Source organism: Cyprinus carpio, chromosome B3, assembly GCF_018340385.1.
Source record: "Cyprinus carpio isolate SPL01 chromosome B3, ASM1834038v1, whole genome shotgun sequence".
Taxonomy (NCBI): domain Eukaryota; kingdom Metazoa; phylum Chordata; class Actinopteri; order Cypriniformes; family Cyprinidae; genus Cyprinus; species Cyprinus carpio.
This window is the reverse complement of record NC_056599.1, coordinates 16514453-16539248: the sequence shown is the minus strand read 5'-3', so window position 1 is coordinate 16539248 and position 24796 is coordinate 16514453. Positions and strand designations below refer to the sequence as shown.

At 36.4% G+C, this 24796-nt stretch overlaps 1 protein-coding gene across 1 annotated transcript in view; it reads left to right on the top strand.

The window, feature by feature from the left end:
- The window catches only part of LOC109052512 (protein kinase C beta type), a 124552-nt gene that overhangs the window by 52191 nt on the left and 47565 nt on the right, over window positions 1–24796 (top strand). The window contains 4 exon segments of the mRNA XM_042719970.1: window positions 1517–1673; window positions 1816–1932; window positions 14113–14130; window positions 15583–15679. Of these exon segments, the coding sequence (XP_042575904.1) occupies window positions 1517–1673; window positions 1816–1932; window positions 14113–14130; window positions 15583–15679 (389 nt within the window).

The following is a 24796-nucleotide window of genomic DNA, read 5'->3' as shown; positions in this document are numbered from 1 at the left end:
GTGAACTGTCACTTCAAAGGATCCGGTCAGGTCTAGATCTCTTCAGAGCACCAATAACACTGAGAAGACCATTTGTTATTGAGTTACAGTGCTGTTTTTCACCTAGAGGGAGCAGTGCTGCTTAATTATTTACTAAAACATTAATTATATTCCTTCAGCCTTTTACACCTTTGTCTGTTAGATTGATCAACTGTGTTATTCGCTACTATATAAATGAGATCAGTATTTTTTAATCAGCTAGATAACATTGAGTTTCCCACATCCCTAAGCCACAAAACTAAGCATATCTTGTAGGTCAAAGCCTTTGATATCTTCATGCAAATATTCTTACATGGTCAGTGATCCCGCTTTCTTAATTGCTCCGTGTGCAGGGCTTTCAGAACGAACATGTTGTGCGTAACATTTATTAGCTGGCAAAATAAACCCTGCTCTGTGAGCACGACGGTTCACGCAGAAGCCCATCTCTCTCTTCCTGTCTCTGTGCTGCAGTACACCACTGTCTTAATGAACAGCTAAGCCTACCTTCACACACACCACTCATTATGGAAATTACACTACCCACAAATCTCAAGGCCACAGCAGCCTCCTGCATTAATTGTTGTACTGGTCAAGTGCTGAGGTCAACCCCAATTACTGGGATAGTGTGTGTGCATTCATAGCCCCACATGGCCACGAGGTTTCATGAGATGCAAGTATAAATGACTGACAGCTATTCACTCACATCTAGAGTCCATAGTTAATGCTTTTAAGGGGTAAAGGGTTCACATGGTTAAGATTTTATCAGACACTTGACATCCTATGCAGAACTTTTTTTTTTTTATTCAGTATCTTTTTATTTTATTTTAAAATATTAAGACATCCTAAAAATATGATTAAACTACTTAAGAACTAAAATATGTGTAAAATAAGTGTGTGTGTGTGTGTGTCTATATATACACACACACACCCACACACAGACACACACACACATATATATCTATATATATACATACACATATATATATATGACATCAGTGGTTCAACCGTAATTTTATGAAGCTACAAGAAAAAATTTGTGCGCAGAGAAAATTTATTCCACGATTTCTTCTCTTCGGGGTCAGTCTGCTGCTTCTGTCTATGCTTCTACGCCTTGAACATGTCTATGCTGTCTATGGAGGGTCAGAGAGCAATTCCATCAAAAATATCTTAATTTGTGTTCCGAAGATGAACAAAGGTCTTATGGCTTTGGAACAACATGAGTTCACAAGTTTAGGGTCAACTTCAACAGTATTTGGAAGGCATTAAAATAACTTTGTAAATAACACATAGTTTTTTTGTGCTGGACTCTAAAAACATAAACAGTGCTTAACATATGCGATATTCTTTGAACAAAACTCCCAACAAAAAGTTGATATGCACTGTGGTATCTTTATTTAACGTAAAGATTCACTTGGCATTGATTGCACACTATAAAGAGTGAAAGTAGGGAAATCTTGGTCCTTATATCTCTGATATAATCTCTATTTCTATGTTACAGTTAAAGAGGCGAAGAACCTGGTGCCCATGGACCCCAATGGACTCTCTGACCCCTACGTCAAACTAAAACTCATCCCTGACCCCAAGAGTGAGAGCAAACAGAAGACCAAGACCATCAAGTGCTGCCTGAATCCTACGTGGAATGAGACCTTCACATTGTAAGGAAGCTCTCGCTCTGTTTCCGACATCAGTGGACAGCCAAAAGACCAGTCATTTGTTTGTCTGTGAAATGCAAAATGAAATGTTGAGCTTGATTCCTTTGTCTCTGTCTGCCTCCCTCCTGCGCTCTGTGTCTTACAGTAATCTGAAAGAGTCTGACAAGGACCGCAGGCTGTCTGTTCATACCTATGACTTTAACTAGACCACACCCAATCACCCTAACTAATCCCACAAACTCAGCATATCGGAACTTAAAAACAAACACACACACACACATACACACACACAGAATACACACACAAACAAAAACACACATACACACACACAGACAACACACACACACACACACATATATACATCAGTAAAAACGCAAGTCTCCACGGTCAAATAGATTGTGTACATGCTAATATCAAAAGGCTTGTGTCAGCTAAACCGCATTGCATATCACAGGGATTCGCAGACATGCAGCAGTCTATACACGTCTAACTGGTGCAGTCGTCCCTGGATTTGAAGACTCTTGCTCTTTCAGAAGTCCTCAGTCTGTCTTTTCTCCCTCCTCAGTAGTGCTCTTCATCTAAGAGCTCTCCACTTCTGTTTTCCGCACACACACACACAGTCCTGTCCCTTCTCGAACACCTCTGAACGCATCTCTTGTCAGCTAGGATCTGTGCTTTTTTGCATCGCATGAGCACCCTGTGAATGCGTAAACGTGCAGGTAATTTGACAGAAGTGAGTTAAATGAGAAAAGTCAGAAATCTTTGCTCTGTCTGTGTTCTCTCTCTGTCAGTTGTTAGATCTTTTTTTTTACTTTTGGTCTGTTTTGTCTAGTCAGTACAAGAATCTAAGTGTCTAGTAGTTCTTTCTCACCTGACAGACAGTTCCCACAGTCATGGGATAGTATTATGTAAAGGTTGTGAAAACATTTGTGAAAACGTTAAAAATATATGAATTTCTGTGATGGGGTTTTTGACCCCCAAAATAATACTCACCTTGCAATAGACCCTTTTCTTTCATTTTAAATGCAGATTTTATGTATATAAAGTTATTTATACTGTGTGAGAACAATATTACGTTTAAAATTAAAGAGACAACATAAATAATATATAAACAATTACTTTTTTTGTTCTAATATTAAAGCCAAAAAAGATTATTTAAATATTATGAGGAATGAACTTTTTTTTCTTTCTACAAAACATTAGGATGTTTTTACATTTTCAGTTTCAATTTTATTTGTGTTGTATTAACACTATAAATGCTGTTCCAAAGCAGTTTAACAGACAAGCATTTTGCAAGATGAAGAAAAAAATCCCTAGAACAATTAACCTGTATATAAACTGTTTATGAACATAAATACATAGCAAGGAAGTAGAGGTAAACACAAAATTAGATTTGTTTGTTTTTTACTATTACAAAAAACACAAGATAATGAGTTTATATCTATTCAAGAGTATAACCCACTATTGAAAGATAATAACCTTAAAGTTGCTCTTCATTGAGTTACAGAAAAGGCCAAAATAATGCTTTTAAAGATGTTACACTAACCTTAAAAATGACTTTCTGCAAGCCTTAAGCCACCTCTTTGAAGCATACATTTATTGAATAGTTCACAATAAAAACACAAAGAAAGTGATTGATTAGTGAGGTCGACTAGTTGTGTTTTTGTGTCCCATTTTTTAGTTTTGATTCTCAGTGGCTGTGCTGACAGTACACATCCTTACTGGCTACTGTAGCTAGTGTCTCCTCTCTCTGTGTGTTTTCTCTACAGACGTGACTTTTATCAGATGGTTTGATGAGATGTGTGTACGTGTTTCGTGAGGGGGTTTCAGAGGTTTTGTAGCTGTTATGAGCTTCTTTCTGACTGTGATGGCTGCTTCCTGCCACCTGACAGAAAAGCACAGAGTGTCAGATAAGAGGCGAGACGTTTCCGCTCCCCAGTGGACCTTCAGTCAGGACAGATCCACATGATCACAATCTCATTGTCAGAGCTGTCACTGTCTCAGCACAACACTCATTCATGTTTGAAAAAGGACATGGAGTCTGAGAACAGGAATAGTTTGAATGTCAGAAGAGAGAATGTCCTCAAAGTTTTTTGTGTTTTGTTTTTTAATTTGCAGGATATAAACCAAATAAATGATTATGATTATCTAGTCACTCAACTCTAATTACTCTTCTGCAACACTCATATAATAACAATAATTGTAGTATATGTTTTGTGCAATTATCTTATTATATAATGTATTATATTATTGTGAAACATTTTTTTGATAATTTCAATTGTTGAAACCATTTTGTTCACTTTATTTCTAATTGTATCTTAATATTAAATCACTGAAATTTCAGTTCTATTCTCATCTGATTTCTGGATTAATTCATAATTAAAGATAATTTATAGATTGGCAGAAGTAAAACTGTCTTTTCAGTGCCAAAACCATACAGAACGTCTTTGGCTCATGTATCTTAATTTGATGATATGAAGTTTAGGATGGATACCTTTGAAAGTCAGTGGGAGAAATTGAATATTTATGACCTCTATTCTGCATGTAGTGATAATTTACTTCCCATGGCCATGTTTAGCCATGACCCATAAAAATCTCCAACATGAAGAATACATTAAATGTATCCTTTTTATATAAAGGCAATCCCAGAATTCAAATTTAGTTTCACTTTTTATATATACTTACTATTTTATTCAGCAAGGGTGCACTAAATTGATTAGAGGTAGCAGTAAAGATATTTGTTACAAAAGATTTCTATTTTTATATATGTATGTGTGTGTGTGTATATATATACACAGAGGGGTGGCCCGGTGACTAGAGCCACTGCCCCTTTGCCCCCATCGGCAATCCCCCATCCCCCCAGCTCAAAGCTGTCTGTCACGGCTCCGCTAAAGATCATCTGATTCTGCTTATCTTCTTTGGTTTCCCGTCCGCTCCGCAGCATCACTCACAATCTGTGTGCCGCTCTCTGGAGAGTGAAGACCACAGTCCCAGAAGCTCGTTGCATTACCAAGTAGATGCATACGATCCACTTTAGTCTGTAGTTGATCCGCTGAATTAGTAATTATTTGGTAGTTTGTTTGTTTTTGTTGGTAATGACTTCTAAAAGTTTTGTACAAAATATCCATGTTCTTAGAATTAGAATGTCTAATCAAATCATTGTACCCAATCAGATCTAATATAGATTACACCAAATTTGCTGTTGTTGGCACGCTTTGTAGACAAGAAAAAAAAATGCCTTCACAAAATAGAAGACAGAGAGAAGAGAGGCTGCTAAAGGCAGTTTAACATTGCAAGCATGAAAACAAAGCTCCAGCAAGCCGGCAGGGAAATCATCATATAGAATATTTAGCAGTTTGTCACACTTTAATTCTTGTAATTAAGTATATTTCCCATTATAATCACTTGTCTTGTGTGATGGGTGTCTGAGGCTGGAATTGAACTCAGGTCTTTTAGTCAACTGAACTACCTCTTTACCAATGAGCTATGGTGGATGACAAAAACAGATGGACCCAAGGGCAGAAGAATAACATGCAGGCTTAGATGACTGAACAAAAAGTGCTTTACTGAGGAGTCCAAGTTCAAAAGTACAACAAAAAGGAAGCTGTGCTTCCACAGAAAAAATACAAGAAACAAAAGATGAGCAAAAGACAAATCCAAAAACACAACAGACTTAGCTTTCGTGGCTAGAATAACACATGCAGAGTAGGCTCAAGACTGAACACAACTAAAAGAAAGCGTCATGCTTAAATAGGCAAACACAAACAAGATAATGACCCGCAGGTGGGAGAAATCAAGTCCTAATGAGTAGCCACACAAAGAATTCTACAAAAGCTGGGGCCACCTGGCTGGGAGAGTCATTACACGGCATAAGTGTCAGTGCCAGCTAATGGTTGGGAGAGTCATTACAAGTCAGCTCCAACTATAGGCTGGAGCCTTACATCTTGATACTAGTAATCTACTGTATAACACATCAGGTTAGCAAGGTTTTTTTTTTTTTTTTTTTTGCTTTGTTTAATATTAAAATTTTGTCTTGTACAGCCCAGTTGTGCAAGTATGCAAATATAGGTTATGGTTTCCTCTGTTAAATTACTGTGCAATAAAACACTGTCTACATAAAACAACTTCAAATATGACAATGCATATTGTCTGAAATGGTGTAGATAAATGAAAATTGAAGCTAACCAGAGGGAAGTAAAATAAAATAAAAAAGAGATCTATTTACATTTTAAATATTTCTCCTAGACAGAAATAAGGGTTACCTTAAGATCGAATGGAAGCTTTTGCTTGAGTCAACTTGTCTCCTGAGACAAAAACTCTTACACTCTCACAATGGTCTTCTTTAAAGCTTTAGAAGAGATCTCAACAACATCACACACTGTGCTCAGATATTTCTCCTTAGCTAGAGACGCTGGATCTCTCACATTTGTCTCCACTAAATTTCAAAGTGATCTCAATAACTTTACAAAGTGTGCACCAAGTCAAATGCCTCAATATGAGCTCAAACATTTCTTTCTTGTATTAATAGTCAAATTAGTCATTTAATAATCAAGACTGAGTCATAAGCCATTTATGTGCCTTTCAGCAAAGAAAGCTCCAGGATTACATTTTCTGTAGAACATTTTATAAAAACACACACCGTACATTATTATTTTCCAACAACAAATTATGTGCCTAAGTACATAAGCATTGTCCTATAAAAAGTAACATTATCGTTATTTCTGCACAATTTCTCTCTCAATATAGCCTTTAACTCTGAATTTATGATTTTCTTCCTTTTATTTAGTGCCTTTCAAGTACTTGACTTGATGCACACTTTGTAAAGTTGTTGAGATCTCTTCTAAAGCATTACAGGAGACAAATATGAGACCTCCAGATTATTAAGCTATAGAGAAAAATCTAAGCACAGTGTGTGATGTTCTTGAGAATACAAATGTGAGAGATCCAGAGTCTCTAGCTAAGGAGAAATATCTGAGCACAGTGTGTTATATTGTTGAGATCTTGTTTGAAACTTTGGAGAAGACAAATGTGAGACCAACAGAGTCTCTAGCTAAGGGGAAATATCTAAACACAATGTGTGATGTTGAGATATCTTCTAAACTTTTGAGGAGACAAATGTGAGAGAACCAGAGTCACTAGCTAAGGAGAAATATCTGATCACACTGTGTGATGTTGTTGAGAACTAAAGCTTTAAAGGAGACCACTGTGAGATTGTTAGAGTTTTTGTCTCAGGAGACAAGTTTTAGAAGCAGGAGACTCAAGCAAAAATCTCCATTCGATCTTAAAGTAACCTCATTTCTTTCTAGGAGAAATATTTGAGATGTTAAAGAGATCTCACTTTTGATTATCTTTCTTATGGGCACATTCATAAGGCACTAGACAAAGTTATCATCTATACAGCAATGGTTATTAATGAAAATTATAACAGTAATAGGCCTATGTATTGTAATATGTATGATTATAATGTATGAGTAATAAACAACTGATAAAATGATATACCCCTAACCTAAAGTAACGGTGCAATGTGATATCACTTAACAATGTTCATTCCTCCAAAACAGAGAAAATATCTTTCACAAACATCTACATATCTGTCTCTTTTAAAGTGTTTAGTGTATATAATGAGTGGGGTTATTATAGCACAATTCCCACCCAGACCACTCTAATCTTCAAACCCTGGCTCAAACATGGTGCCTTCCATTCCCCCAGTGTGTTTCTCCTTTTCACAGTCTGGCAGAAATGATGGGTGCTTCCAAAATACATGGTCACATGACAGTAAAAGTGTACAGTTGCCAAGAAGCAGGGGTGGGTCAACTTACCCACTGGCTCAACTTACCCCACTCTCCCCTACTTCCATTGAAGATGAGACAGAAGCAGGCTCAGAGAGTGAGGGAGAGCCCACTCTTATCAAAACATCTACAATAAAGTCAGTTATTCCAGAGTGTGCGCGTTTGCCAGAGTGACAAAAACTTCTGTTCTTAATTTATATGCTATTTTCAATTTTGCCCTGTTTTAATTGTACGCGGCAATGTTACAGTCATTTTGGCAATACAAATGTAAAAATATATTCCAGTAATACGAAACTGTCCCAAGACTTCATGTAGGCCTAATCATTTTTAGGTTCATTATTGGGCAATTCCAGCGTTATGGACTGACATTCGCAGTAAAAACCTGAAATTTAAACTTTCACACAATTTATTCATTACCAATATATTGAACCATCTCTTTATATTATTTATGTTTTTCTAAATCCCAAATAGAGTCCAGCCATCAGAAAAGTATCTGTCTATGAATGTGTTTTAGGCTATTTTAGATTTGGGAAATACACACATAAAATATCAATTTTATTTAAATTTTCTTTTTTTGTGTTTCAGAGGAAAAATCAATGTTAAGGATGTGTCATCTCTCCGTTACGGACCTTTCTTAAAGCAGAAATTTATGCAAACGTGTATAAAATGGTTTAAAAACTTTAACAGGGATGTCTATAGGGTATTTTATATGGCTGTCCCATACTTAAGATTTTTCTAGTTACTAGTAGTCTTTCATTTAAGTCATTGTTCAACTAATCGCATGTTTATATTAAATTAACATAGTCTACTAATCCATAATGAGTCTTTTTATATACCGCACTCAAGCACACACGTTAAGTTTGCCACAAAGCAAGGCAAAAGTAGTCTAATAATTGTGAAAAAAGGATTTATTTATTAATAAACTAAGGTTTTCTTGTCGGCTGCAAGATGAAATTCAAGGTGCTAACCCTCATTTCCACAGTAGGATGCACCTTTAGAGGGAAATGCGAACTTCATACAGATTACATAATCAGGGAGTATTTGCTTTTGTTTTGAATTGGTTCCTTTAAAAGTAGTCATTTTAAGCTTTCTGTATATATATTTCTCATGTATGTGAGGTACCCCAATTTTACGTTATTTCATTATCAGGAAAAAAATTCAAGTGATCATGTGGGGCGCATGTCAAGCATACGCATTAATACTTTTCCGCAAAAAAACACTTGAATATGAATAGTAATAGAGCACATTTATTTAAGGTTAATGCTACAGTATGGGATCCGCATTAAAGGGATATTCCACCCCAAAATGAAAATTTTGTCATTAATCACTTACCCCCATGTGTTCCAAACCCATAAAATCTTTGTTTGTCTTCGAAACACAATTTAAGATATTTTGGATGAAAACTGGGAGGCTTGTGACTGTCCCATAGACTGCTAAGTAAAATACACTGTCAAGGTCCAGAAAAGTATGAAAGACAGCCGCGCCACAAGCTTTGATTTGAAAGAAAACAGTGCATCTTTGTGGCGCGGTTGATACAGAAGAGCATACGGCGCATACGGTGATATGGAGAGACACAGAGGAGACTGTTGACAAAGGAATTGTTGAATAAAGTCGTTATTTTTGTTTTCTTCGTGTACAAAAAGTATTCTCATCACTTCATAACGTTACGGTTGAACCACTGATGGCAGATGGACTATTCTGACGATGTCTGTAATACTTATCTGGACCTTGACAGTGTATTTTACCAAATCTTGCACTCTACATGAATGCAGCGCAGATAGCGGGCCCTATTTTAACGATCTAAATGCAAAGTGTAAAGCGCACGGCGCAGGTGCACTCAGGGGGTGTCCAAATTCACTTTTGCTATTTTAACGACGGAAAAACGGTCCGTGCGCATTTTTGGAATGGGTTGTCCCTATTCTCTTAATAAGTAATGGGTGTAACGTTCAATACACCAATCAGAGTGTCATCTCCCATTCCCTTTAAGAGCGAGATGCGTTCGCGCCAGGACGGATCGCTATTTACATGGCGGAATTTGTTGGCGGAAAAGCTGAACGGTTCTCAAGCGAAGAAGCCGATCTGCTCGTGCGCGAAGTTAAAGCGCGCGAGCAGATAATCTACGGGACATGCAGGAATTCACCAAAGCTCCGCACGATGAGTCAGTTAATATATATGTGTGTGTATTGGCACGATTGTTCAATTAATTCACCAATTTCATTCATCATTATAAGTAGTAATAGGCTGAATTGCAAAAAGGTAGCCTAATTATAATACACGCAATGACTATCCATCATTACATTTTTATATTTATGTAGCCTACACAATAATATTCTTTTACACTGTAATCCTTTTGTTTTTAATATTTGGCATGTTTGAGTGATGCATCCCTGTGTGTAATAAGCAAAGTCAACGCGCACTGTGGACTCGCCCAGAGGCGGATTTTCTGCCAACGCGCTCTTTAAATTACCAAAAAAAAATATTGCGCCATTGACAATAAAAAACACACAAAACCTCATAAGTAAAATCTAAAATATGGTGTAATACTTAGATTAGTGTAAATATAAGCACAGGCTCATAGACTTGACATTTATTCTGCTTGAATTTGTTCTAAATGAGAAACGCACATAACCTCATAAGTACAAAATTTGCATCGGTGAATATGAAATATTTTAACTACAGTGTTTTTCTTTTAACCGACTGCCGACTGCAGCCATCAAATGTAACACATCGGCGAGGCAAAGCTGACATCTATTTGTGAAAATGCGCTTTGAAGCATTTGCTTGACAACTTGTGGTTAAAGCACCACTCAGCGGTCAAAAGCTGCAAATACATTTTGCAGATGTGGCGGGTGTGGCACCCATGGCGGTAAAAAGCACGTTCTGGTTGTCCACCTACTGTACACACTGGCTCTGAAAGATTTGTGGTTTATAAGTACCTATGATAGTGATGAGCAGCAGTTCAGAGGCAGATGAACGGAAGGAGCGTGAGGAGACACTGACTTCATAAACACAACTGTAGTTTCCCTCGTGTGAATAATCTGCCTCAGGAAAGGAGAAGGAGGCAGAGTGACTGACAGCTGACTCAGTCCTGGTGATGTTTGATCCTCTGAACAGGTGAAAAGATCCTCCAGGATATTGAGATGGAGTTGAACAGATGATAGTGAAATTGTGACCCCTGATGATAACTGGCCCCTGAGGCCCCTCATCAAACCATCCATCAGGAGAACTGTGGGAAATACTGGGCTGCTGCAAGTTTACTTGAAAACAAGAAGAATATATTTATATGATTATAGAAACAAACGATAAGGTCAAACTCCTTTAAGCAAATAAAACAGCTTCAGAAACCCATCATCAAAGAATTTAATTTACAATCATTTTATGAAATGGCTCAAATGGGAAAAAAACATAATTACAGAATGAGTTCACTTTTACGTTACTAATGCATGCAATCTGTAAGACTAAGCTGACTGCACTCACCCACAGTGATGAATACAGTGTTGCTCAAAGGTGACTTGATGTTGTTTTGGTAAGAGTAACGACAGCTGTAGCTGCCCTGATGTGAGACGTCTACATTAACAAGGTTGAAAGTCACACTAGATTCATGTGTCTGTGAGGATACAGATGGTCCGTTTCTGAAGAGCTGGAATTCAGCATTAGCCTTGCATCTTGGTTTAGGTGTTGTGCAACTGAACTGGATATTTTCTCCAGGAGAAACAGCTGCATGTGTGGAGGTCAGGGAAAAGATCGGCATCTTCAGCTCACCTGCAAAATAACTATGTTTATTTTAAATAATTTGTTAATACATAATGTAATGTAAGCAAAACATTCATGAAGCTTAATGTATTTTTTGTTGGCTGTTCCATACAAAATAATGTCAAAACAAGCAAAATATCTGTCATAACAGAACAAACAACACCACAATCTTTACCATGATTACAGTTATGTGTTCCTAGTCCTCTGTGTGAACATTGTGTGAGGGCTCCTTCACTTCCTGAACATTCAACGTCATCCAGCCAGATAGATCCACTGCCTTGACCAAAGGAGGCTCTAGGAGGTGCACTGATGGCTGATCCACACTGTGACTGTCTGCACACCACAGCAGCATCCTTCAGATCCCAGTAATCATCACACACGGTTCCCCAATGGCCATTATAACGGATCTCCACTCTCCCACAGCATGAATCAGACCCATTGACCAACCTTATGTCTGGTACAATGTGTACAAAGATGAAAAACAGGGACATTTAAATGAATCATGATGCAGCTAGAATAAAATCTGTTTTAAAAATGAGTGACTAACAGTCTGTTACTCACCAGTTACAGAAGTCAGAGCACAGGCTGTTGAGATGAAAAACAGGGACATTTAAATGTATTGTAGACTTACAATTAGATATGATTTACCAAATAAAAAACTTTAAAAAATTAAGATATTATCAGACAGTACTGGCTGATAATTGTATCCTATTAATTAGTCAGTGTTGTCTCAAACCGATCTTTTGTTTTAATGACGCTCAAGAAGAAAGGCCTGCTTTGAGAGATATTTACAAATATGACATGCTAGCAGTGGTGCCTCTACTGATCATGGGTAAAATAACAGGCAATGCTGTTTACAGGGTGAGGTATAATTTATAATTCTTTATTAAATAGCTCATGACCAATCGGCATAAAGAGTAGCAGCTTTTCAGTCTGCACACATACTGATCACTTACTGATACTGATCACCATTTGCTTAAATACCGCATCTTCAGACCAAGTCTACAAAACTGCAATCAGATCATCTGCTTTGCACTCAGTTTGCAAGTGTAAAACAAACTTTTTGTTTGCCAATGTCAAGCCAATATGTCATTATACAGTTAAAGAACTTATTCTGACATGAAGTGAATGCCAATAGAATGCTCCATTGCAACAGCAGAAGCCATACGCTTCTGTCATTCTGGAGTGAAGGCGACTCGGCAGTCCACTAGCTTCTTGCTGTTGCTATGGCAAATATCAGCTGCTTTGTTTAAAAAACTGTACATTAAAGCTGAAATACAACCTGAACTATGACAACAATAATGTACAATCACTAGTCTAGACTAGTGATCATCAAATCCTTTTAACAGTTTATTTTACAGACTTTGTATTTAAGTCTTCCCTTTTTTTCACAAAACCTTTGCTCTCTAGAAACAATGTCAGTTTCGGTTGAAATTATTTTAAGGTCAAGTATTAGCATTATAAACACTGAATTAATACCAAAATATGAAATTAAATTAATGACAGAAAAATTAGGAATGTTGGACAATAAATATATAACATATAACAGCTTAACGAAACTGTTTTTGCAGTATTGTCTTATATTAATGTACGTGAAAGGAAGACTGTAAACAAAAAAATGTTATGAACACACACACACACACATGTACAGCCACTTTCTCCAGAATTATTATCATGTAGATCATTTGTAGTGTGTTCCAGGGGATTAAAACTTAATTTACAATATATATTTCAGACCTAACATCAATGGAGTTATAGCAACTAATATATAGTAACAGTAAATGTGTAAAGTTACATAAGCTCATTATAACTTAGTGTAACATCCATATAAATCATTATTATGGTTTCTATGGTTAGGACCTACAATTCCTAAAAGGAATTAGGTTTACTACTAGACTAAAAACAGCTTTAAAACAGCTTAAAAACAAGTTAGCAGGTGCATTTGACAGCGCTATGTCCCACTTCAAAACACACAATATTTTGACACTTTTGTGATATAATATGGCTAACCATTTGATGTTTGTGTGTAGAGTTACTATGCAAAAACATCATTTCAGAAAGTTTCAGTTTTCATTTCACAAAGTTTCTGAAATTGTGTAATTGTAAACAATAAAAAAACTGTAAAATAATGACTATATATAGGCCTATCTGCATTAGTTTAAGAAGTTATAGAAATAAAAAAAGTTGTTTAGAGCAGTCAGCTTGGCGAATGTCTTTTTAAAATCAGTCATGTCAACCCAAATATATACAGATAAATCAACGATTATCATTTTACAGTTAATTTTCATTGTTTCAGTTCCGTTTCAGGAAAAAAAAATGTAAAAAGCTCAGTGAAAACCTAAGACATGACTGCAAAATTATAACTGTTTTAAGGATTAATATATTACTGTGATATTAACATAGTGACATACAATATCATTATGATATTTAAATCTTTAATCTCCGTCTTTTATGAAAAAAAAATAGAAAGTGCAAGTGAACTAAAAATAGAATTTACCCAATATCAAAGTGAGAAGAGAAGGTCTTGGCATTGCGATGCTTGCGTTCTTGCAAACTGTGCATGAATTAAGATGTTACTTTCTGATAAGTGAGAAAAGCTGATGATGCTTTGGTTAAAACGGAAATGTATATAGCTGCTTTTGAAGTTAAACCCACCAAATAGTTCTAAACAACTCCGCGCTGTCAGTACAGTATGTTTGAATGGGTTTAAGTAGGACAGACAGCAGTTTCACTACGTTTTGCAGCAATTTCTAGTAGGCTAATTACTAACAAATAATGTGCATTGATTGTGTATTGATAACTACTCTGGCTATGCTTTACAATAGCATTTTATTCTGGGAAGTGATAAAGAGACAGCATTAATAGGGTGAATTTGGGTAATCTGGGACACCATGGCCATGCACGGGGGGTGGCCCGGTGGCTAGAGCCACTGCCCCTGTTCCCTCATCAGCTGAGGTGCCCATCTCACCAATACCCCATCACCCCAGCTCAAAGCTGTCTGTTACCGCTCCGCTAAAGATCCGCTGATTCCGCTAATCCACTCTGTGTTTCCCGCCCACTCCGCAGCATCACTCACAACCTGTGTGCCTCTCTTTGGATTACCAGGTAGATGCATTATGATCCACATTAGTCTGTGGTTGATCCACTGAATTAGTAATTATTTGGTAGTTTGTTTGTTTTTGTTTTTGTTGGTAATGACTTCTAAAAGTGTTGTACAAAATATCCATGTTCTTAGAATTAGAATGTCTAATCAAATTATTGTACCCAATCAGATCTAATATAGATTACACCAAATTTGCTGTTGTTGGCACACTTTGTAGACAATTTTTTATTTATTTTTTTCAAAAAAATGCCTTCATAAAAAAGAAGACAGAGAGAGAAAGAGTGAAGGGAGGATGCTAAAGGCAGTTCAACATTGCAAACATGAATACAAAGCTTCAGGAAGAGGATACCCAAGACCAATATTACATCTTGTAAAAAGGGGCATAATAGGTGCCCTTTAAAGCTGCTATTTTAAACTTTCTATTTAATCAAATAATCCTGAAAAGAATTTATTATTGATAATAATAATTGATATAATTGATTTTACCAAAAATCTTATTAAATATTTTATTCATATTTAATATCTTTTTTCGTTACCAGTAGAGTAAGCTAGCAGTGCTTTTGGGAAACACGTCCCAGATCATTTCATGCTAACTGCCGTTCTACCACGCTTTCCTATTTCTGTGAATGTGATGAGGACGACGCTCACACACCCCAAAGCCTCTGGAGGTCTAGATGTGGAAGGAAGGAGTGTAGGGGGAGAGCAATGCAGCCATGACTCATCTGCAGTCATAAACACAACACACACACACACACACACACACACCCGCGCAGACCAGAGGCAAGATGAACACTGGGCCTCCTATCACATCAGTAGCAATAAAAGAGGTGGAAACCCAGCGTGCTGCTCTCTCTGAGGGAGGCGCTTTCAGTGGTAGGTCTTTTGCTTCTTGAACATGTCGTCTCGTCGGGCTCCGGCAATGGTCACCTCACACTGTTAAACAGGAAGCTGATTTTCTGCTATCAGGAAGCACAGATGTTAGAAGAGCTAAATATGAGACGGCGTATCATGCTGTCCCTCAGACATTTGAAAGCTGTTTGGGGGCAAGTCCAACCAGTTGGAATCCTCTTCACACATGCACATAGTCAAGGTCGTCCCTGCTGAGAGGGAAACTGTAAGCGTATGAATGGTTTAAATGAGCTGAGGATCTGTAATTTTGTAAAATTTTCCTATTCCTATAGCGGAGACTGCATATCCTGCTCTCATCTAACTGTCCCTTATTTTCTGTCAAAACACACACACACACACACACACACACATACATGCAGGTTTAAGCTGCTCAGTCAGGAAGAGGGCGAGTACTTCAACGTACCTGTCCCACCTGAAGGAGAAGAAGGCAATGAGGAATTCCGGCAGAAGTTTGAGGTGAGCGAATGTGTGTGTTCACCTGCTTTTTTATGTGTTCCAGAGTTTGTTTGTTTTATTTATTGAGAGATAAGTCTAGAGCCTAGAGAACATTGCTGTCTTCAGGGGTTGACTGATTATTGGCGCTGATATTAAGCATTTTTATGGTTATCAGTATCGGTCATTTTCAAAACCGATTTGTACTGTAGATAAAATTAATTTAAAAGCAATTAAAGTTTTTGTTAGAGCCCTTGTTGTTCTTAATTTTGACATTAATTTAGTTTTGTTTTATGTTTTTGTTTCTTTTTTGTTTTGTTTCATTTTGTGTTTGTTTTTGGTTTATGTTTGATTTGTGTTAAGATTGTTTTTTTTTTAGTTTGCTTTATTTTGTTGGTTTTGTTTTAGTCTGTTTTTATTTTTGTTTTGCATTTGGATAATTTTGTTTTGTTTTTTGTTTGTTTTATTATTATTTTTTGCTGTGTTTCATTTCATTTAGTGTTTTTTTGCTTTGTTTTGGCTTGTTTTTTATGTGTGGTTGTTTTTTGTTTGTTTGTTTTTGTTTTTTTTTACTTTTGTTTTGTACATATTTTGTGTTTTGTTTTTCTTTTTCCATCACTGGCACCCTTTTGTTTCTTGTAGTCATGTTCAGTACTTGGGGTAGTGGAATATTCTCCTTTCTGCTTTGGATTAAAGTCAAAATGAAAGTCAATGTTACTTAACAGAATTGAGTCAGATGGGCGGGGCAGGGTTTGAAAAGTTGGAAGAAGGTAAATTTAGCTATGTTATTATATTTGCATAAAAGATTACGAGGACAAGCACTTCTTAATTTGAATAACGTGCACTTGAATCATGCCTAATAAGACCAGGAATGTATAAAAGTAAATAGAGCCTATTTTGATTTTATGTTGATTTTGACTCTCCCAACTGGGTGCGAGCAGGTAAAGTGAAAAAGAGAGAGGTCTTTGTGAAGCATATATCACTCACTGACAAATCTGGCATAAATAACACATTGGCAAATCCCAGCATCCTCCCAAAGTAATCACACTCAACGTCAACCTGCATTCTGCTCTGCACGTCCCAATTTGAATACAGAGTAGAGCTGACTGAGAGGTACCAGCACGAAACTCCTGATCCCTGGGCTTTCTTCACCACAGATTGATTCAGGCACATTTTAAAGTCCCCTTTCCTCTGGCTTCTGCTTTCTTTTGAGACCACACAGTAGTTAGTAGTTCAGACATGTTTCCCACAAAGTTGTTAGGTGAAAATGGTCTCGACAGTCGGTTTGTGCCTATTGGTGTGTACGTGTGATGTGTGTGGCATGTATGTTGGATGCATTGTGTGCGTGTGTGTGTGTGTGTGTGTGTGTGTGTGTGTGAAGGGGCACAAACTGTGCAAGTCTCTGCATAATTCAAACGGTCCCACGAGCAGACCCAGCTGTAGACCCAGTGCATGATGGTATTATTTATGAACAGCCCAATGCGAAACTTAGCGCTACTCTGTGTGTGTGTGTGTGTGTGTGTGTGTGTGTGTGTGTGTGTGTGTGTGTGTGTTTGTCTGAGCTGGCAGTTTTCCTTCACATGGTGTGATGCATAATTCAAAATGTGAGAAATGGTCAATTTGTAGCTCATCTGGTGGGCTGGCTTTTCACACATCATGCGGAAAACTTAAGTTGGTCTTCAGTTTTTTTCTTTTATTCTCTCTTTCTTCTTTTGTCTTTTGTCCATTTTTTTGTCTCTGTGTTCTTGTGGTCTGGAATGATGAGGTGCGTTGACTCATTTTAAAACCTAGTGAGCAGCATCTAGTCCTTTGGTCTATATAGACAAATTTTAATAATTAAAAAATTAATCAAAAAATCCAACTAAATATAACAATTAAATAAAATATTTACAAATTGCAACCATTTATTATTATTATTATTATTATTGTATAATTATAAATTATACAGCTTTCACGACTCATTTCAAAACCTAGTCACCTCATGTGCTTCTGTCTATATAGACAAATTTTATAATACTATATAAATTATAATAATAAAATATTTAATTGTATACATTTATTAATTTTACATTACTATAAAAACAAATTTGCACTCTTATTTTTCTAGTAACTTGATTACAGTATTGCAAATTAATAAAAGTAGTAATATTATTATTATTATTTTATTAATATTTTATTTATTTTTACATATTACACACATTTATACATTTTAACAAAACTCTTATTTTTAGTAATTTTGCATGATAAACATTTTAAACATTATTGCAAAATATCAATAATAAAATAATAGTAGTCCTCATCATCTTTTTAATACTGAAAATAAATAGGTAATAATATAATAATTTATTGACTGTTTATTTAACTTATGTCAATCTCTTTTTATTGTTATTATTGTTTTAAACTTTTATTATTGTTCAAACTTTTACAGCTTAGAAGGCAACATAATTAAGTTGTTTTGAAATTATGGAGCAGCTTTTGTGTCTGTTATGCCTGGCTCTGTAGGCTGCTCTCTCTTTAGAGCAATTCTCTCATAGATTAGTATCACATCTGGTGTCTTGTTCAGATGTATGTTGTTCTATTGTTGCTGGCTGAAAATGTCCCAGCATTCCCAGCATGACTCAAGCCTATGAGTGGTTGTGAGGGGAAAATGCTTAGGCTCCATTTGAAAGCATCAGGATGGGAGATGCAAGAAAGGCCAGCGAGTCAGTTCCTCACTATGGGGTCTTTGCGGTCAGAGCAGGTCTCTGCTGAAAGGCGGAGGGGGCAGATGAAGGATTGGCTTGGTGGTGCTCACATTGAGCTCATTAAGGCCGGGGCTGTATCAGGCTGCCTGCCAGCAGCTCCATCACACTTGCGCACACAGACTGACCGGCAGGCCTCCCTCAGGATCAGTGTCAGTAACACAGAGCCGGTCACTCCTGTTCCTCTGCTGGAGGACTGGAGCGCCCACATCACGAAACGCTCGGAGCTGTAGCCTCATGTCAACTTTTGTTCCTGCGTCATGAGCTATAGCCAGATTTGGCTCAGCATGAAAACAGAGATGGGGAAATGACTCATTATCTCACACTCGTTTTGGATCAGCTCCTCTTTTATATGGATACGAACGTTTATATGGACTCAACTTGCCCAGGAGTCAATGTCGTGACATACCTTTTTTATTTTTTAAATTTGAATCCATTAAATTGTTGAAAAAGAAATGTTTCTCACACAAACTACTTACTTTGAAACTGTATTTTGCTAAAGATGCACACTTTTTAACATGAGTTTAAACACTTGTTTACAATTTTACTTAAAAGTCAGCAACTGAGCTACTCATAGGGTCAACATTAAATTTGAGAAATTATAATAGAATTATTATAGAAATAATTATCATTTATTAGCAAAAAGGGGAAAAAAGAATAAGGTTCCCAGGGTTTTGGATTTTGGATCAGCAAAAGCTTACATTCTCAGTATTTTTAATGACTTTGAACTGATTAAAGGCAACACAATATTTTAACAATATAATAACACATTTACTGAATCAAAATATCGAGGTATTTCTAAATGAATTATATTATATTATATATTTTAACCAGTGTATTCCTGAATATTATCAAAATGCTGGTCTTCAATGATAAACAGTGATAGCAAGTTACTATTTCTGTGCACAAAAAGCATAAGCGACACTAATATTGTCTAAAACCACACTATGAAATTTATAGGGGTATCCGAACTTTTAGAGAAGTGTAAATGTACATGAAATACTAAGAAATCTAAAAAGGGTTTTTTATTATTTCTAATCATCTGTTCTTACTACATTCAAAATAAATGCAAACATTAACGATTTGCATTGTAATGTTTTTAGTCAGTATTTTTATTCCTTTGTGGAAAAAAATTGCAGATCATTTATATATAATTAATATATAATCAAGTTTAATTAAGACTAGTTTTCCTGATCCACCAATGCTGATGGAAAAAATGAAGAAAGTCACCAATAAATAAATCTCTTTTTAAAGTGTGGTACTTCTACACATTTTTGTTCAAACACTTTTTGTTCATTTTCAGCTCAGTTAAAATGTTTTAATCTAAAGCTGCAATTTTCTGAGGTGGAACAACCTAGAAGTACCATCGCTGATCATTTTTGTTTGTAAACAGTAATTTCATCTCGAATCAAAATTGTATAATAAAAAGCAAGAATATTTAACTAAACATTTACTTCACTGCTTAAAAAAGATGTTGAATGCCAAGTAGGGTCTTCTGAGAATACTGCTGAGTGATAAATAAGTATTTTGAAAACAGCTGAGCTGGCATGCTAGCATTGCTAATTTTAGTGAACTCTTCCCCAGCACCACTTTTCAGTCCTCTATGAAAAAACAACATGACACTATTTTTTGTGGTTGTGTGTGTTTTTCTGTGTGTGTGTGTGTCAGAGGTGTAATCAGAAGCGTTAAGTCGTCTCACCTAATAGCCGCCCTCCTGTTGATAGCATCTCCTCAACTTTTATTCACCTGCAATTTGACCTGTCAAGACAAGACCACCTCCCTCCACATTTCACCGCTATGAACAAATGACTTCCTCTCACTATTTAGCTCGTTATTTTTTCACACTGCTGTGCAGAAATGACGGTATTTGTGTGCACTGAAGCGCGGTGAAGGCGACGCATTCAACTCAGTGGAAATCTACCCACATTAGCATTTGTCTCCGTTCTTTTTTATCCCTCCCTTCCCAGTCTCTCTCATCCTCTCTTGCATCCTTCCTGTCTATTCTGGATCAGACAAATAAAAGTTGTCGCCACTGGGACGTCGGGCAGAGCGTTTGATGCTCTATGTCTGTGTGAGTGTGTGTGCATTGGTTTTAATATTTAGCAGAATATGGCTGAGATGTTTGTCTTTTACAAACGAAACACTGCCTTAGTCCAGTGATGAAGCTCTTAGCGGGATACAGAGCTAATCGCTTGTTCACGCCCAACAATCGATGGAAGAGGAGGTGGTGGAGAGCATTTTTTGTGTGCATGTGTGTGTGTGTATGTGTGCGTAGAGATCAATGCCGCCACTCAACTCATGGTTTTGGCGGGGAGACAGAGCTTCTCAAATGGCTTTTCCCCAGAGGCTACACGTCCCTTCAGATCTACAGAACCACGACCTTCAGAGCGAGAGATGGAGAAAAACCCTGAGCTATGACGATTAGAGGGATTGTTCAGCCACAAATGAAGATTTTGTCATCATTTAATTACCCTCATGTTGTTCCAAACTTGTGTCGCTTTATGTTTTCCTGTGGAGCACAAAACAAAATATTTTGAAAAATGTACTGGTTGCTCTTTTCCAGGCGATTGCAATGAATAGCAACTGGACTCTTCAAGCTTCAAAAAGGAGACAAAGCATCATAAAAAGATGATAAAAGTTGTGCATATGACATGCAGTATTTTGGAAATCTTCTAAAGTGTTACGGTAGAGTGAGGAACAGACCAAAATATTAGTCGTTCACTGACAGTCCTCCCCTTCAGTGAGCCAAATTGTTTCAAATGTCAAAACAGTCAGAAATAATTTCCAGATAAAATATTGTTTATATACTATGATTACCTGACAGTTCGGATCCAAAATTCAAGGTATATGACAACTATACATTATATCAATGATATGTTTAATTATATATTCAAGACTTTTATATTCAAGATACATTCAAAGTGACAGACAATGTGAGAAACAGACCAAAGCTGAAGTCGTCCAATAACATTCCTCCCCTCTAATGAGCTGTTAACTGAAATGTTGAACGAGTGAGTTCGAAATCTACAAAACAGATCAGTTCCATTTGTGAACAAATCATTCAAATCAATTCAATAAATAGATTCATTCAAAAGATCAGATTCAGAAATACAGTTTGTTCATGAATCGTCAAGAGCTAGAAAAGTTCTTGACTAATGTTTTCATTGAATGCCTACTTTAAGTTTTGCTATTCAGAATATATATCATCTGGACGACTCTTATGATACTTTTTTGAGTGCTTTTTAAAGCTAGAGTGCTTCAGTCCATATTCATTGTAACTTTTGAAAAGAGCAGCCAGTACATTATTCTAAATTTCTGATTTTGTGTTCTACAGACAAAGTCAGTTATGCAGGTTTGGAACGAAGGTTAGTAAATAATGACCCCTTTAAATGAGATAAAGGGAGCGCTGACAGACAGAAAAAGAAGCAGGGATGTGTGAGTGAGGCTGAGCACTGGGCCGTGTGTTTGTCTGCAGGGACAGTGTGAAGTGTGGCGTCTGAACAGTAGGGAGTGGGTTAATGGAATTCTATGCTAGACTGAGCTGCATGCCAGCCTCACAATATGGCAGCAGTTTGAAAATTAAAATTGAATGTAATCCAAGAGGCTGTGAGAGAGGGCAGTGAGACATGCGCGTGTGGGATGGGCCGAAGGGACCCAGGCAATCCTACACATTCATTCTGCTGGTAAATAGCAGTGGAATCATGGGAAAAGTGAGAGGCAGGCAGAAATTCATTTTGAGTGATTGTAAAGGTGTCGGAATTAAAAATCAGCTCTGCGTATTTTTAATTACAGTCACCTCTTGTTCATATCCCATGTAATTTAAGAGATGTGTGTGCACTGCATAACATGGCTGTTAGAAATGAGTTTATCTGATGACCTGGTGGACAAAGCACATGTGCTAATATGTTGGAGTGCAGCATTTACGGCACATCTGTCTTTGATAGTTTCTAGAAAATATCTCTTATTGTTTCCTGTCAGTTCTGTCCCATCTATTGAAGGTGAAAAATCTAATTTTATTTTATATTCAGTAGTTATATAAAAAAAAAAAAAAAAAAAAGCATTTTAAAATAGTCAAACACACAGATATTTAACAAAAATTCAAATAAAACGCATATATATTTAAATAAATATTTATATGAAACAAATACTTAATTAAATATTAAAAACAGACATATGTTTTAAATAAGTATTCAAATAAAACATAGATATATTTATCATGTTAAATTGATTTTATTTCAAGTAATGACTTTTTATGGTTTTAAAAAAAGTTTTTATATGTATATATATATATGTATATATATATATATATATATATATATATATATATATATATATATATATATATATATATATATATACAGACATACATATTTTTAAATAAATGTAATTCTACATCAAATTGTACATAGATATTCAAATTATACACGCATGCATAATTATAAGGAACGTTGATATTCTGATTATATTTTTTCCCAAGCACATTTTACCAATTCCAAACCACATCAATCTTAATAACTACTATTGATTTTGTAATTAATCATTTATAAGTAATATATAATTGTCCAGCACCACATCCTCTTGTACCACTGTTTGAAGAATTTATCTTCCAGAATCTGGCAGTAAGTTTTAGGAGCTCATTTTTAGTCAATCCTGCAAGATAGACTTTTCAGGATAGGAGATGGAATAAAAATGAGCTCCTAAAACTCACTGTCAGATTCTGGAAGATAAATTCTTCAAACAGTGGTACAAGAGGATGTGGTCAAGAGTCACTCAAAACTAATCTGTCCATAAAGCCTATAAAAATTTGTCTTAATGTATTTCACAATACTTCAGCAGTTATTCAGTTATTCTTATTAATTGAGGGTTTTTTTTTAGGATTTTTAACACAAGCAAAGTCTCTCAGAACCTGACACCTTGTAATTCTGGAGACTCCAGGAAGGTTGTAGCTCTGGAAAATGGTGGTGCTTGAGACTAAATGCTTCTTGATGGTTTTACACCTAATTCTTCACATTAATTCTTAATACTTTTGCAGTTTATGTGTCTTTTTCTCCACCTGTTTTTTTCTGACCCCACTGTCCCAGTGAGCATTTTGCTGTCCAATGGTTATGTCTTATCTTTGCAATTTCTGTATCGCATTAGTTTTGAATATTTCTCATGGGGATTTAATAATTTTTGACACCTCATTCTGAGTTAAACCTCTTTTTTTTGGCTCATTTTATCAGTAAAAGAAAACATGCCTAATAATTCTGTACACCTGAATATAAGGAGTTCTTCACTTCCAGCCTTCATGGACAAATATATATAAAAAAAATATAGGTCCTTTATCAGCGCGCCTAATAATGATGCATGTGGTATATATACACACACACAAATATATATGTATGTATATATATATATATATAGAGAGAGAGAGAGAGAGAGAGAGAGAGAGAGAGAGAGAGAGAGAGAGCAGAGTTTGATGCTTAAAACAAGTAAAAAATCAAGAAAAATGTCCAAATAAATGTATCTTGTTTTAAGCATATTTACATATTTTAAGAGTATGATAACAAGTTAAAATAGTGTCTGCAGTGCATAAAAAGCAATATGAGGAATTTTGACACACTGTTGTGTTTTGTGTGTCAGTCCAAGTGCTGTGGAAACGAGTTGTGAATGAGAAAAGCTTTTAGTGCACTTCTGTGAGACCATATGTGTGTGTGCGTGACCTGTTGCCAGGCTGCTGTAGGTGTGATTGGCTCACAGCTGTAGATAATGGATCAGTTCTCAGTGGACTGTGAAGGAGAAAGTTGGTGAACAAGGAAATCGGCAGTACACTTCCCCTCAGCCTGCTGCCGACGGGGCCTAATGACTGTGCCCTGTGACCGCACACACACTTAATACAGAAGGAACCACAGACATTTACACAGGCCGTCTGTCATTCCGTAGCATGCCAGCTTGGGCAGCCAGATCCTTGCCAGAAACTAAACGTTCACCCAGGGAGAGTGAGAGATACACACACAGACGCACACCCACTTCCTCTGTGTCTAACAAACACTTTAGAGCTGTTTTACTAATGCAGCCAAAGACATATTTAATATCGCTTTTTGTATTACAGATACACGCTGTCTTTTTCACACATGCACACAATAGCCAAAAACTGCTTCATCTGCAATCTGGGTGACAGGTTTACCCAGTGTTTGCTGAATCATGTGTTTGACAGATTTAGCAGCGACGTGATGAATAGACCTGCTTAAGAAATTCAGTAACATCAACAGAGAGAAACAAACAAAAGATGTCAGTCATGTCAGGTTGTGGCGCATTCTTACGTTGGTTCTGTATGTGTGTGTGTGGGCCAGGTTTTGCCTTCATCGTGAAGGCCGAATGTTCCCACAAGGATAGTAAAACCTGAGATTGTGGAGACCAG